The sequence below is a fragment of the Notamacropus eugenii genome, chromosome 4 (genome assembly GCF_028372415.1).
Source record: "Notamacropus eugenii isolate mMacEug1 chromosome 4, mMacEug1.pri_v2, whole genome shotgun sequence".
Classification (NCBI taxonomy): domain Eukaryota; kingdom Metazoa; phylum Chordata; class Mammalia; order Diprotodontia; family Macropodidae; genus Notamacropus; species Notamacropus eugenii.
Window position 1 is genome coordinate 91755487 of NC_092875.1, and position 12632 is coordinate 91768118.

Consider the following 12632-nt stretch of genomic DNA (forward strand, 5'->3'; position numbering starts at 1 on the left):
TCAGACACTAGCTAGGTGATGCTGGGCAAATCACTTAACCCTGTTTGCCTCAGTTTCCATATCTGTAAAATGAGCTTGCAAAGGAAATAACAAGCCACTCCAGTATCTTTGCCAAGGAAATTCCAAATGGGGTCACAGAGAGTCAGACACAACTGAACAACAACATTCTTCACAACAACCCTATGAGGTGGGTAGCATGATAATTATTGCTTATTATTTATATGCAAGCTAAGGCTTGGAGAGGATTATAGACTTGCCCATGACCATAGATCCAGAAAATATTTCAGGGCTGAGAAATAGGAAGCTGCTTCTTCCTATAAAAAGGCTGATTTGGTAGTTAATGTTTTCTGTAGCCTGATTTTGCCTTGCTTTTACAATTCTACATCTTCTTTCTCTCAGCGCACACCCACTCCATAGTCTCCTTCTCCCTTTACATGATAGGTTCATTCCTACACCTGCTCCTCCAATCATGGTGCTCCCTTCATTTGAATATCATTCATCTTCCAACAGTTTCTGGGAGTGAACTTCAAGAAGGGAGGAATGCTGCCATTTTTATTCTTTCAGACAGTCAGCAGTCAACAAACATTTTTCAAGCACTTAACTGTGTTCCAGGTCCAGCACTAAGGGCTGGGGTCACAGAGAAAGGCAAAAGATAGTCACTGTCCTTGGGGAAATCACAAGCTAATGGGGGAGACAACATGCAGCATCTCAGTACCTGTGGAATATATATATGTAGGGAGAGTCGGTACTTTGTACAGAACCGCTGAGCAACTGAACGAGGAATATCGCTTGAGTGGTTGAAAGAAGGATTAAGTAAGTGATTGAAAGGACAAATGAATAATTAGATGATGGAGTGGAGAAAGCACAGAACTTTAGATCTGGACCTTGAATAGAGAGGTTACCTCTACAGTATCCTCACAACAGCCTATGATGGTGTTGAATAACCCTGATTGTTAGGAAATGTTTGCTTATGGCGAGCCAGACTCTGCCTCCCATTAGCTTCCCTCTATTGCCTTTCTTTCCGATTTCTCATCAGATATTTGAAGTAACTAATCCTGGGTGCCCAGTTCTTTTCTTCTCCCAGCTAACATGTCCATTTCCTTTATTTGCAACCTAATTAACACACTACAGTTGAAGTCCAAGGCCCTGGGTTCAAAAACCACCTCAGCTATTTACTACATATATAACCTTGAGAAAGCTGTTTTCTGTTTAATCTGCCTGAGTCTCAATCTTCTCATCTGCAAAATGTAAGCGCTGGTTAAACAAAATGATTCCCCAGTCTCACCTAGTTCAAAATGATCCTCTGATCATATGACATAGTCTATAACCTTCTCACCATTCTGGTTACCCAAACACTGAAGTAATATGAAAATTCCTCCCAAAATGTAGAATATAATATTGATTCTAAAATTGAATATAATATTTTGAACCAGGGATTTTTAACCTGGGTTTTGTGGGTTGCCAAGGGAGTCCATGGATAAATTTCAGAAGGTCCATGAAGTTGGAACTTTTAATATTTTGTTAACTGTATTTCATTATAATTGATTTACTTTGTAATCTTGTATCTTTTATTTTATTCATGTAATAATTCTGAGAATGGATCCATAGGCTTCACCAGACTGCCAAAGGGGTCTATCACTTCAAAAAAAATTTAAAAATTAAGAACATCTCTTCTAGTTTTTTTTTCCTGAGCAGGGCAAAGGCCCTTGCGACGATCCGCTCCCTTGATTTTAATGTTATACTTTTGTTGTTGCAGGCTAAGATCGCGATGATTGTTTGAAAATCATAGAATCATAGAATGCTTTAATTAGGAGAGATCTATATTTGGGTCATGTCTTCCAAGCCATGCTGCATAGAAATCTCTGCAGTATCTCATTCATATAACTATCTTATCTTAAAATGATGAGGAGCTCACTATTGTCCAGGGCACTGCTTCATTACCAGACATCCCTGTTGTCAGAATGCACTTTCTTATGTTGAACCTACATCTACCTCCTAAGGGCTTTTCCCTGTTGGCTCCCTTTCTGCCCTCTTGGAGCACAGGGAACTGGAACAGCATCTCAGATCTTTGAAGGTAATAATGGTTATTCCCTCACCTTCCCCCCACCCCCCATGTAGCCCTGTCCCTCAGCATTTACACTATTCACCTCTACCCCTCTAGTGTCATCCAGCCTGAGGAATTCATTCTCATTGTAACAAGAGGAATTCTCCCTTCTCCATCATTTCTTGCATTAAAGCAGATAATGGGCAACAATCAGTATTAAACTATACAATTTGTTATCCATGGAGTGGTCACTGTGCTCCCATCATTTAAAAATTGAATAGACTGACTTGTGAGGGGGTGAACTTATCATCAGTAGAAATGTTTAAGCAGAGGGTAGAAACTGGTTTTTAGGGATACTTTAGAGAAGATTCCTATTCAGGTATGGATTGGACCAGATGCCTTCTGAGGGCCCTCCAACTCTAAAAGTATGTGATTCCTTGAATTTTTCACACTTTAGAATGGACTACCACTTAGAATGGCCTACTCCCTGGGACATTTTTTAATTAGCCCATAAAAAATGTGAAGTTCAGGTCTGGAGAATTTATCCTGATACAGATACTGATTTTAGTCTTATTTTCTATACCCAGCCAACATCCCACTTCTTCCAGGAAGCTTCTCTGCCTTGTTCAGTGTAGGCTGACCTCTCTTTCCTCTTATCTGCTAAATAGTCTTGATTATGTCATAATGATTTGAACTTAAATGTCTCATAGTTGTGCTGTGTGAAACCCGTGTCCCCAACTATATCTATTGTATATTCAGATTTAAAACTGGAGAGCACCTTAGAGATTGTTTAGTATAAAATCAAGCAGCAGAACCAGTCAGGCAGGCAACTAGCATGTATTATCCCCTTCTTATGTGCTAGGCACCATGTTAAGCACTTTGGATACAAAGAGGAATAATAATCCAGTGGGAGAGACAACATGAAAATCACTATGAACAAACAAGACACAGACAGGATCAATGGGGGATAGTCTCAGAGAGGAGGGTGATTGTTGTCCTTTGTGCTCCAAAAGGACCAGAATGACATTGTGATACTGAGGTCAGTCTCAGAGGAGCTACTGAGATTAAGGAGGACCAAGAAAGACTTCTTGTAGAAGCTGGGATTTTAGCTGGGACTTGAAGGAAGTCCAGGAAGCCAGGAGGCAGACATCAGGAGGGAAAGAGTTCTAGGTAATGGAGGACAGCCACTGAAAAATGGAAGCAAAGAGACCAGTATCACAAAAGAGTACATAGTGAGAGGGCTGGAAATGTAAGGAGGTGCTACAAGCTAAGCAGAAAGTTTTATATTTGTTCCTAAGAGTAATAGAAAGCCGCTGGGGTTTATTGATTAGGGAGGTGACATGGTTAGACAGGCACTTTAAGGCAGATCAGATTGATATCTGAGTGGAGGATGAGGGAGAGACTTGAGGTAGGGTACCAAACAAAAGGATATTACTGTTGTCTAGGCATGAGGTGATGAGGACCTGCATCAGGATGGTGTCAGTGTCCTAGGAGAGAAGGAGGGATATAGGAGAGATGTTCCAGAGATAAAATCTGCAGAACTTGGCCACAAATTGGATCTAAGTGGTGAGAATGAGGAGTTGAGGTTGTTACCTAGGTTTAGGGCTGGGGTGACTGGGAGGAACAGAGAAGTTAGATGGAAGGGAGAGTTTGGACAGAGAGATAAATAGTTCAGTTTTGGGCATGTCCAGTTTAAGATGTCTGAAGGACAGCCAGTTAGAGATGTTCATTAGACAGGCGGAGATGTAAGATGACATCAGCAGAGAGGTTAGGTCTGGATAAACTGATTTGAGTATCATCTGCATAGAAATGATAATCAAATCCATTAGTCACTAAGAGATATGGTATCTAGGGAGATGAGAAGAGGGACCAGGACAGCCCATCATTAACATGGTGAGGGCATGACTTGGGAGAAGATCCAGAACAAGAGAGAAAAGAGGAATGGTCAAGCAAATTGGAGGAGAAGTAGCAGAATGTAGTGTCAGGAAAACCTAGAGAGGAGAGAATATCAAGAAGAGGGTGATTGGCAGTGTCAGAGACTTCAAAGAGGTTAAAAAGGATGAGAATGAGAAAAGCCCATTGGATTTGGTGATAGCTTGGTATAGCCCAATTTCAGTTGAAGGATAAAGTTAGAAGCCAAACAGAAGAGTGTTAAGAAGAGAGTGAAAAGAAGTGGAGGTACCAGCTGTAGGGTAATGGCTCCAGCCACAAAAGGGAGGAGAGATATAGGATAGTAGACAGTGGGGATGGATGCATTAGGTGCTAAGGATGGTGGAGACAGGGGCATATTTGTAGGAATTAAGAAGCAGTCAGTAGACAGAGAATAATAAAAGATTAGTGAAAGAGTAGGGATGATAGAGGGGGCAATCTGTTTGGGAGGATGGAATGGAATGGAATGGGATCACTTGTACATGTAGAAGGGTTTGCTTTGGCCAGGAGAAGGCCTACCTCTTCATGTGAGACACGGATAAAGGAGGAGATAGTGAGGGAAGGCATCTGAGTTATGTGAGTTATGGCATGGGGGAAGGGAGGGGGAATAAGAGCTTTCTGGGAATGACCTCATTTTTTTTCAGTAAAATATGAGTCCAGAACCAGGACCAGAACCCAGATCTCCTGATTCCTGATGCAAGTACCCTTATCATCATTATAATAATTGTTACTAACATTTATATAGCACTTACTATGTGCCAGGCACTGCACTAAACACTTCATAGTTATTATCTCATTAGATCCTCTCAACAGCCCTAACAGATAGGTGCTGTTATTATCCCCATTTTATAGATGAGAAAACAGAGGCAAATAGAATAAGTGATTTGCCCAGGATCACACAGCTAGTATGGGTCTGAGTCCAGATTTGAACTCAGGTCTTCCTGGTTCTAGGTCAGACACTCTATTGCCCAAGAATACATAGTGGTGGAATCTGAATCCCCAGGCTCAGTTGTAGCCCTGTCTTTCACAGCTGAGATTGATGGGGAAACCAAAGGGGCAGAGAAGGAAGGTCTGTGAGACAGTTAGGGGTATATTGTATAGGATTAGAATAAAGGCATGTTTGAAGGCAAACCTGAGAAGCATCATCGCATTTGGACCCTATTCTTGCTAACAATAACAGCATCTGTTCACCCAGATCTTGCTGTCCTTAAAGGGGGAAGGGAGTTGGTGTTGGCTATTTGCATACCTGGAGAATCACCTTCCATAGGTAATGCTGCTCCTTATTAGTCTAGGAGTCCCTATTGACCATTCCTGGCCTGGAAATTCAGTTGTAAATTTTCTCTTCTTTCTCTTTGTCCTAACTCCCTCTGACTCCCTCAATCTTTCTCTCTATCCCTTTTTGCTTCTCTTCCCTTCCCTATTTCCTCCTCTCTTATTTTTTTCTCCTTTCCTCGTACTTATTTCCCCTTTTCTAACGTCCTTTACCATTCCTTCTTTTCTCCTTATATCTTTATCTTTTCCTTCTATCTGTGTCTTTCTGTCTCTCTTTGTGTCTTTCTCAATTTCTGCATTTCTCTCTGTCTCTCTTTTTGTTTCTTTGTCTCTCTCCGTTTCCCTTTCTCTGTGCTCCTTTGTGTTATTGTGTTCCATCTTCTTTCTCCTTCCTCTGTTTCTGTCGCCCTATACTGGTATATGTCTATGTCTGTATCTCTTTCCAATCTCTCTTCTCTCTCTCTGCCTCCCTTGCATATTCTGCCCCTTGCTCCCCAGGCAGGCATCACAGCAGGAGACCAATAAAACCATCTGTGCCAGCATCAGTACCATCAAGCAGCTGTCAGAGCTCGTACGGGGCTCATCTCAGGTATGTGCCATGGTCAGAGAGTCATGTTGGGAGCCTGACCCCCAGCCATCAACAAAGTAGGTCTGGGAGAGGGCGAGATTCAACTTTGGGTCTTCCTATTAAACCAAGGAACTGCCAACCTGGTGCAGAGGTGTTCAAATCTTACCAATCAAGGGATGAGGGACTTCTCACCTGGTACTGGAATCACTTTCATTAGACACCTGCCAAGATGTCATTCAGCCTCTGTGCAGTCAAGGATGAGGAATTCACTCTTCCTAGAAATTCCATCCAGTTTTGGGTCAGCTCAGATTGTTAGAAAATTTGCCTTTAAATTGAGTTGAAAAACACTTCTCAGTAAATTACTGTTTCCCTGTTCATTGAAAAAGTCATGTACTTTGTTATGGGCATTCTTCTAAATATTCAATATGGAATCAAATTTTAAAAAATTGGCAACATGTCACCCTGGTGAGGCCTCTTAAGTCTATGGCACCTAAGACCCCTGGGAGCTTTTTTCAAATAAATAGTTGTCTAGGTATGACCCCCTCATTCTGTGAAGAAGAAAGGAAACCATTATCCATGCTGAGATGTCTGACTCACTTTATTTTCAGCTATTTATTGTATTTGGCCTGAATTACTAAGTGTCCTTCTATGGTCTTTTGTACCCTATTTATCTGGAAAGGGAAGTCACCATCATTGTTTACTCACTGATGCCAACATCAATGCTATTGCCATCTTCATCGCCATCATAATGACCATCAGGATCACCATATCCATCATCACTCTCGCTATTATTACCATCACTGTCACCATGATCAAATTACTGTTAATATCAACATAAAACCCCCTAATATCATGATGATCCTTGCTATTTTGGGGATCACCATCATCAGTGGGATCACATGGTGACTAATAGGATGAGAGCTTTATGATGATTAACTCAGTAGCCTGTGGAGGAATAGATGGATTAAAACAGAGATGGGAAACTGGTTAGGTTATTCTTGGAAAATTCTAAAGCAGTTGTGTTGAGAATCTGAAATATAGGTGATGACCATGCACATGCTCACAGAATTTCAGAGCCTTTAGAGGCCTTAGAAATAAGCTACTCTGTTCCTCTATTTTACAGAGGAGAAAATGGAGGCCCAGAAAAGTCATGGCCCTTGCTGTGGAGTTGCCTGTGTGATTTAATGATAAATTGATGGGCTCATACCCTGGTGTTGTGCTGTATTGCAGACTGCCAGGGCACTGATCTGATGCCATGATAGCATCATGCCAGAAGTTGGTGTTTAAATGATAGCCTGGAGAACTTCGTACACTTAACACAGAATTTATGGCCCATTGTGAAATGCTGGTTTTCTACTGCTGTGGGCTAGTTGGGCACTTTGCACAGTGAGGGACCAGGAGGGGGAGAGAGAGAGAGAGAGAGAGAGAGAGAGAGAGAGAGAGAGAGAGAGAGAGAGAGAGAGAGAAATCAGCCAATCAGTCCATCAGTCACCAAGCATTTATTAAGTGCCTACTGTGTCCAGAGACCCAAAAGACCAAAACAGTCCTTGCTATCTGGGAAATTACATTCTACTGGGAGAAAGGGAGGGCATACACATAGATCAAAGGGTAAGAGGTCATATGATCCATCAGTGCAAGGTCTAAAACTATATACTCCATGGCAAAAACAGGTCAATTAGTTGAACAGATGAAGTTCGCAACGTATAGAAGCATATGACCTAATAGCCTAGTGTTTGATAAACACAAAGACCTCAAGTACTGAGTTAAAGACCCACTATTTGATGAAAACTGTTAGGGAAACTGGCCGACTTTTGGCAGAAATTGGGTTTAGAGCAATACCTGACACCGCACATCATGATAAGCTCTGAATAAATATGTGACTAAGATATAAAAGTTCACATCATAAACAAGGTAAAGAAATATGGAAAAATTACCTATCAGATTTATAGATAAAATAAAAATTCACAACCAAAAATGGGATAGAGAGAATCACAAAAGATAAAATGGACCATTTTGATTACATGAAATTTAAAATATTTTTACACAAACAAATCCAGTAAAGCTAAGATTAAAAGGGAAAAGAACATGACTGGGAATAAAATCTGTATTGTTAGTTTCTCTGATAAACTCTGATATATTCCAAGATATATAAGGAATGGAGTAAAATTTGTAAAAACAAGACCTATTCCTCAATGGATACATAGTCTTAGGTTCTTTCTGTGTCATTAAATTCTCAAGGGATGGAACCTAGGATACCTGTACTCATGTGGAAAAAAAAATGCTTCATTTCACTCATTAGAGAAATGCAAATTAAAGCAAGAACAGCTAGGTGGTACAGTGGATAGAGTGCTAGGCCTGGAGTCAGGAAGGCTCATCTTCCAGAGTTCAACCCTGGCTTCAGACACTTACTAATTATGGGACTCTGGGTAAGTCACTTAACCCTGTTTGCCTCAGTTTCCTCATATGTAAAATGAGCTGGAGAAGGAAATGGCAAATCACTCCAGTATGTTTGCCAAGAAAACCCCAAATGGAGTCACAAAGAATCAGACATGACTGAAAACAACAGAATGACAGTAACAAATTAAAGCAGTTCTGAGGTTCTACCTCCCATCCACCGGATTGGCAAAACTGACAAAAAAGAAAAGGAAACATGTTGGAGGGGTGGTGGGAAAACAGGAACTTAGATGCACTGGTTGGTGAACTTGTGAATGGGTGCAGCCATGCCAGAAAGCAATTTGGAATGATACACAAAAAGTTTCCTAGCAATCTTTGACGCAATTGTACTGCTGCTAGGTGTATACCTAGAAGAGATCGAAGAAGTAGAAAAAGATGTCTTATGTACAAGAATATTCTTAACAGTGCTTGTAGTGATGGCAAAAAAAAAGAAAAGGAAACTAAAGGGATGCTCATCAGTTGGAGAATGGCTGAACAAATGGTGGTATATGAATGTTGTAGATTACTAATGCAACAGAAGAAATGAAGGCATTATATGGATGCTTTCAAAGAAGCATGAAAAGTCTTATATGAATTGATGGTGAGTGCAGTCAGCAGAACCAAAAGAATTTATACTGTAACATCAGTATCGTAAAACTGACCCATTTCAAAACATTGTATAAACTGATGAAAAATGTAAATGAGAAGAACCAGGAGAACCATTTATATAGGATCACCACATCTGTAAGACAAGAAGCAACTTTGAAAGACTTTAGAACTCTAATCAATGCAGTGGTCGTTCTTGACTGCAGAGGAGGAAGAGAATGATGAGACTTGCTGTCTACCTCCTGTCAGAAAAGGGATGGATTCAGGGTGCAGAATTTTTACATATATGTAAATATATGTGTATGTATATATGTATATGTATGTGTTTGTATATAGAAATGTGTGTATACGTATACACATACATGTACATGCATGTCTATTACACACAGATATATGTGTACACAAATATTTGTATATAGCCAATGAAGTAATTTGTTTTGTTTTTTTGTATGTATAATTGTTAAAAGGAAATTGTTTTTTCTTTCTCTCCCCGTTTTTAACAGGGTGAGAGGTAGGAGAGAAAGTAGATTTGTTCATCTGAAAAAGTTATGTTAAAACAAAGAAAGCTCTGACTGTGAAGTCAGTGGACCAAGGCTCAACTCCTAACTCTGATCCTTCGTACCTCTTTGACACAGTACAAATCACTTAAATGAGAAGGTTGGACTGACTTCGTGACCTCTGACATCCCTTCTAGCTCTGGAGTTCTGATCCTTTATAAATTCAGATTTGAGTCAGGAGATATCACTAATAACTGTGAATACTGACAGTCACAGAACTGAATTTTGCCAGTGCTTCTTCTAGCATTGAACAGTGATTGGTAGGGCAATCATCCTTCTGTTCAGTCCCAGAACCTCCTTAGTTCTCTAGGGTGGAATGAATGGTGATAGTGAGCAGTGAGGATAGTGGCCCAAGATGCCCATTGACCAAAGGAATGCCCTCATCCATTCTCTGCTCTTCTTGCAGCAAGAATGCCTTCAGCTAAACCGACTGAGGAATCAACTGTTGGATGTTCTCCAGCGCTATGGAGCTATCCAGAAGGTGAGGGCTCAGGGACCATTGCCCTACTCCCCTACAGTGTGCCTTAGAGGGAGAATAATGATAAAAATACTTTTCGTATTTTTATAGGATATATAGGATTTGGCATTCCCAGTTATTTTGTGTACCATAACCCTATAGAGTAGATAGTTTTGGGTTTTTTATATAGATTTTATAGATAAAAATCCTGAGGCTTGGAGAATTACTAGGCTGCCCTCAGGAAAAGATGGGGGTAGCCAGGAGCCCAGTGTGATTTGCTTTGAATACTGCCTTACATCTGTACAGCTCCTTTTTGGACTGTATAAAGCCATTTCCCATTCTCTTAGCTTATCTAATCCTCACCACTCCCTGGAGATTTATGTAGGACTTCTTTTAGAGTATAGGCAGCCTGGTGCTGTATTTGGAGTCAGGAGACCACAATTCAAATCTTAGGTTCATTAATTCCTAGTTCTGTGACCTTTGGCACTTCCTCAAAAGACCAGACTGTGCCACTGACTGAATGCTCTGGACAAAGCACTTTGTTTCTCAGAACCTTAGTTTCCTTGCCTGCAAAATGGGGCTAATGATATTTTCACTTGTAGATTCAGAGTTGGGTTTTTTGGGTTTTTTTGAGAATCATGAGTTATTGTACATAAAGCCCTTTGCAAACCATAAATACTAAATATGAACGTTTTGCATTCTGAAGTCTCTTCCAGCTCAGACATTCTGTGCTTACAGTCTCTTCCACCTCTAACATTCTAGGTTCTCAGTTCCCTTTCAGCTCTGACAGTCTACATTCCAAAGTCCCTGCCAGTTTTAACTTGCCGTGATCAATACTTGGTCATCCCTGAGATGGATTTCTTAATCTTCCCAAGGGTCACTCTCCGAAGGCCTGTCTCTGCATATGCTGCCTCTACTCCCTCCACCGTAGTCATAGCAGCCTAATACTAAGATCATAGGTTCATGTTTTCATAGTGACCTGAGGTTTTTGAAATGCTTTCTTTAGAGTAACTCTGTGAGGCAGGTGACACAAATATTATATCCATTATAACACTAAGGAAATCTTAAGTTGCTTCTGTGGCAGGGGTTGCCTTTTTGTTATTATCGTTGCTAGAGTTCCCCACAAATCATCCCCTTTGAGCAGGGCCTTCTTGGAGGTCAAGACATAGTGTGTTTGAGCTAGGAAAGCCCTTGAAAGGCACTGTCAAAGCTAAAAGGGACTTTATATGTCATCTACTCCAACCTCTGCCTCCCTTCATCGTACAGATAGGGAAGCTGAGGCCCAGATGGGGAAATGATTTATCCAAGGTTGCTCTTAGACTTGGGGGCAGAGTCTGACTCATGGCTGGGAACTTTTTTGTACTACACCATAGGCAGTAAGTGAATGCTTACTGAATAGTATTAAATTAAATTAGGTCTGTAAGGGACCCTAGGCCAGTTTTTACAAATAAGAAAGTTTTACAATAATTTTACAGTTAAGAATTTTACAGCTAAGAAAAGCTGAGTTCCCAACATGTTAGGATATAACAATAAAACAATAATAACAGTTGACATTTCTGCAACTCTTTAGAGTTTCCAAAGCACAACAGGCATGTGAGGTAGAGAGAGGGTGTCTTATTTCCATTTTACATATAAGGACAGTAAGGCCCACAGAGGTAAAGGGACTTGCCTGCAGCCACAGAACCAATAAGTACTGACAAGTGACTCAGATAGCCTCTGGTCTGGTTTTCCTACCACCCTAGGATTGTCTCTCAAGGCATTGAGTCAGAGTTAAAGCCCAGGTTTCTCCCCTCCTAGGCCATTTCTATTCTCTGGGGGAGAGTGGATGGTAGGGAGTCAAATGAGCATGTTCATGTCTGTGGGCCTAGCCAGAAGCTCTCTATTTACTTGCTTCCTTCCTCACCTGCTTCCATTTCTTTGACAGAAAATAGCAGAGAAGTCCAAGATCCCTCTTCCCCTGGTGTCCACAGCAGGAACACAGAGGAGCAGAAGGCAGGTGGGTGTCCTGTACATGATGGGAGAGCCTGCCCTGGTATATGCAGCACAGGGTTGGAGAGCTATGGCTATAAAACAGTAATATGATCTTTATTTCTCCTGGGAGGCATGAGGAGTGTGGAGGAGGAAAAGGACAGGGAGCAAATGGGTTGGTTTGACCTAAGGAATCTCCCTCTTGAGCTGAAGACTTACTCCTCATAGTGCTTTGTGTCCAGTAAGAAGAGATTGATCTCCCATGACCCTTAGGTCATGTATTCCAAGATCAGTTTTCTGGGATGGGAGTAGGGGCAGGGATAGGCTACCCAGAACCTACCTGATGTCTCACACAGGTCTAAAGAAAAACAATGGCATAGTGTGTGTTAGAGCTCTGGCTATTTCCAGGGTTAAGACCTAGCCTATCTGTCTCACTATCAGACTGGAACTCTGGGTTCTAATAGGGAAACCTTCACCATATCTTGCCCAGAATCTGGCTTCCATATCACTTCCTGACAATCTCCACACCATGCTGCCTACATGCTAGCCATCATCCTTGTCTGTCCCCCTCCCTATGCCCTGAACTCTGCCCCTGGGATGATGGGCTCTGATAGTTGAGCCTTCTTGTATGAAACCAGTCCTCCATACCCTTATGGGCCATCTTTCCACCAAATTCCCCTTACACTGCCCTTTCCCTTCTCCCTACCCTTTCCAGTGCCCATATTAGAAAGGAAAGTCCTTGAGGACAGAGGGATCTTACTTGTATTTATTGGTATATGCAACACTTAGCAACAGGTC

The 12632-nt window shown here is 41.3% G+C and overlaps 1 protein-coding gene across 1 annotated transcript in view; it reads left to right on the forward strand.

Annotated features, from left to right (window-relative positions):
• TSNARE1 (t-SNARE domain containing 1) overlaps positions 1 to 12632 on the forward strand; it is a 282756-nt gene that overhangs the window by 144408 nt on the left and 125716 nt on the right. Inside the window, exons 5-7 of the mRNA XM_072602914.1 lie at positions 5744 to 5834; positions 9816 to 9890; positions 11791 to 11862. Coding sequence (XP_072459015.1) covers positions 5744 to 5834; positions 9816 to 9890; positions 11791 to 11862 — 238 coding nt within the window. The remainder of the gene's footprint in view (positions 1 to 5743; positions 5835 to 9815; positions 9891 to 11790; positions 11863 to 12632) is intronic.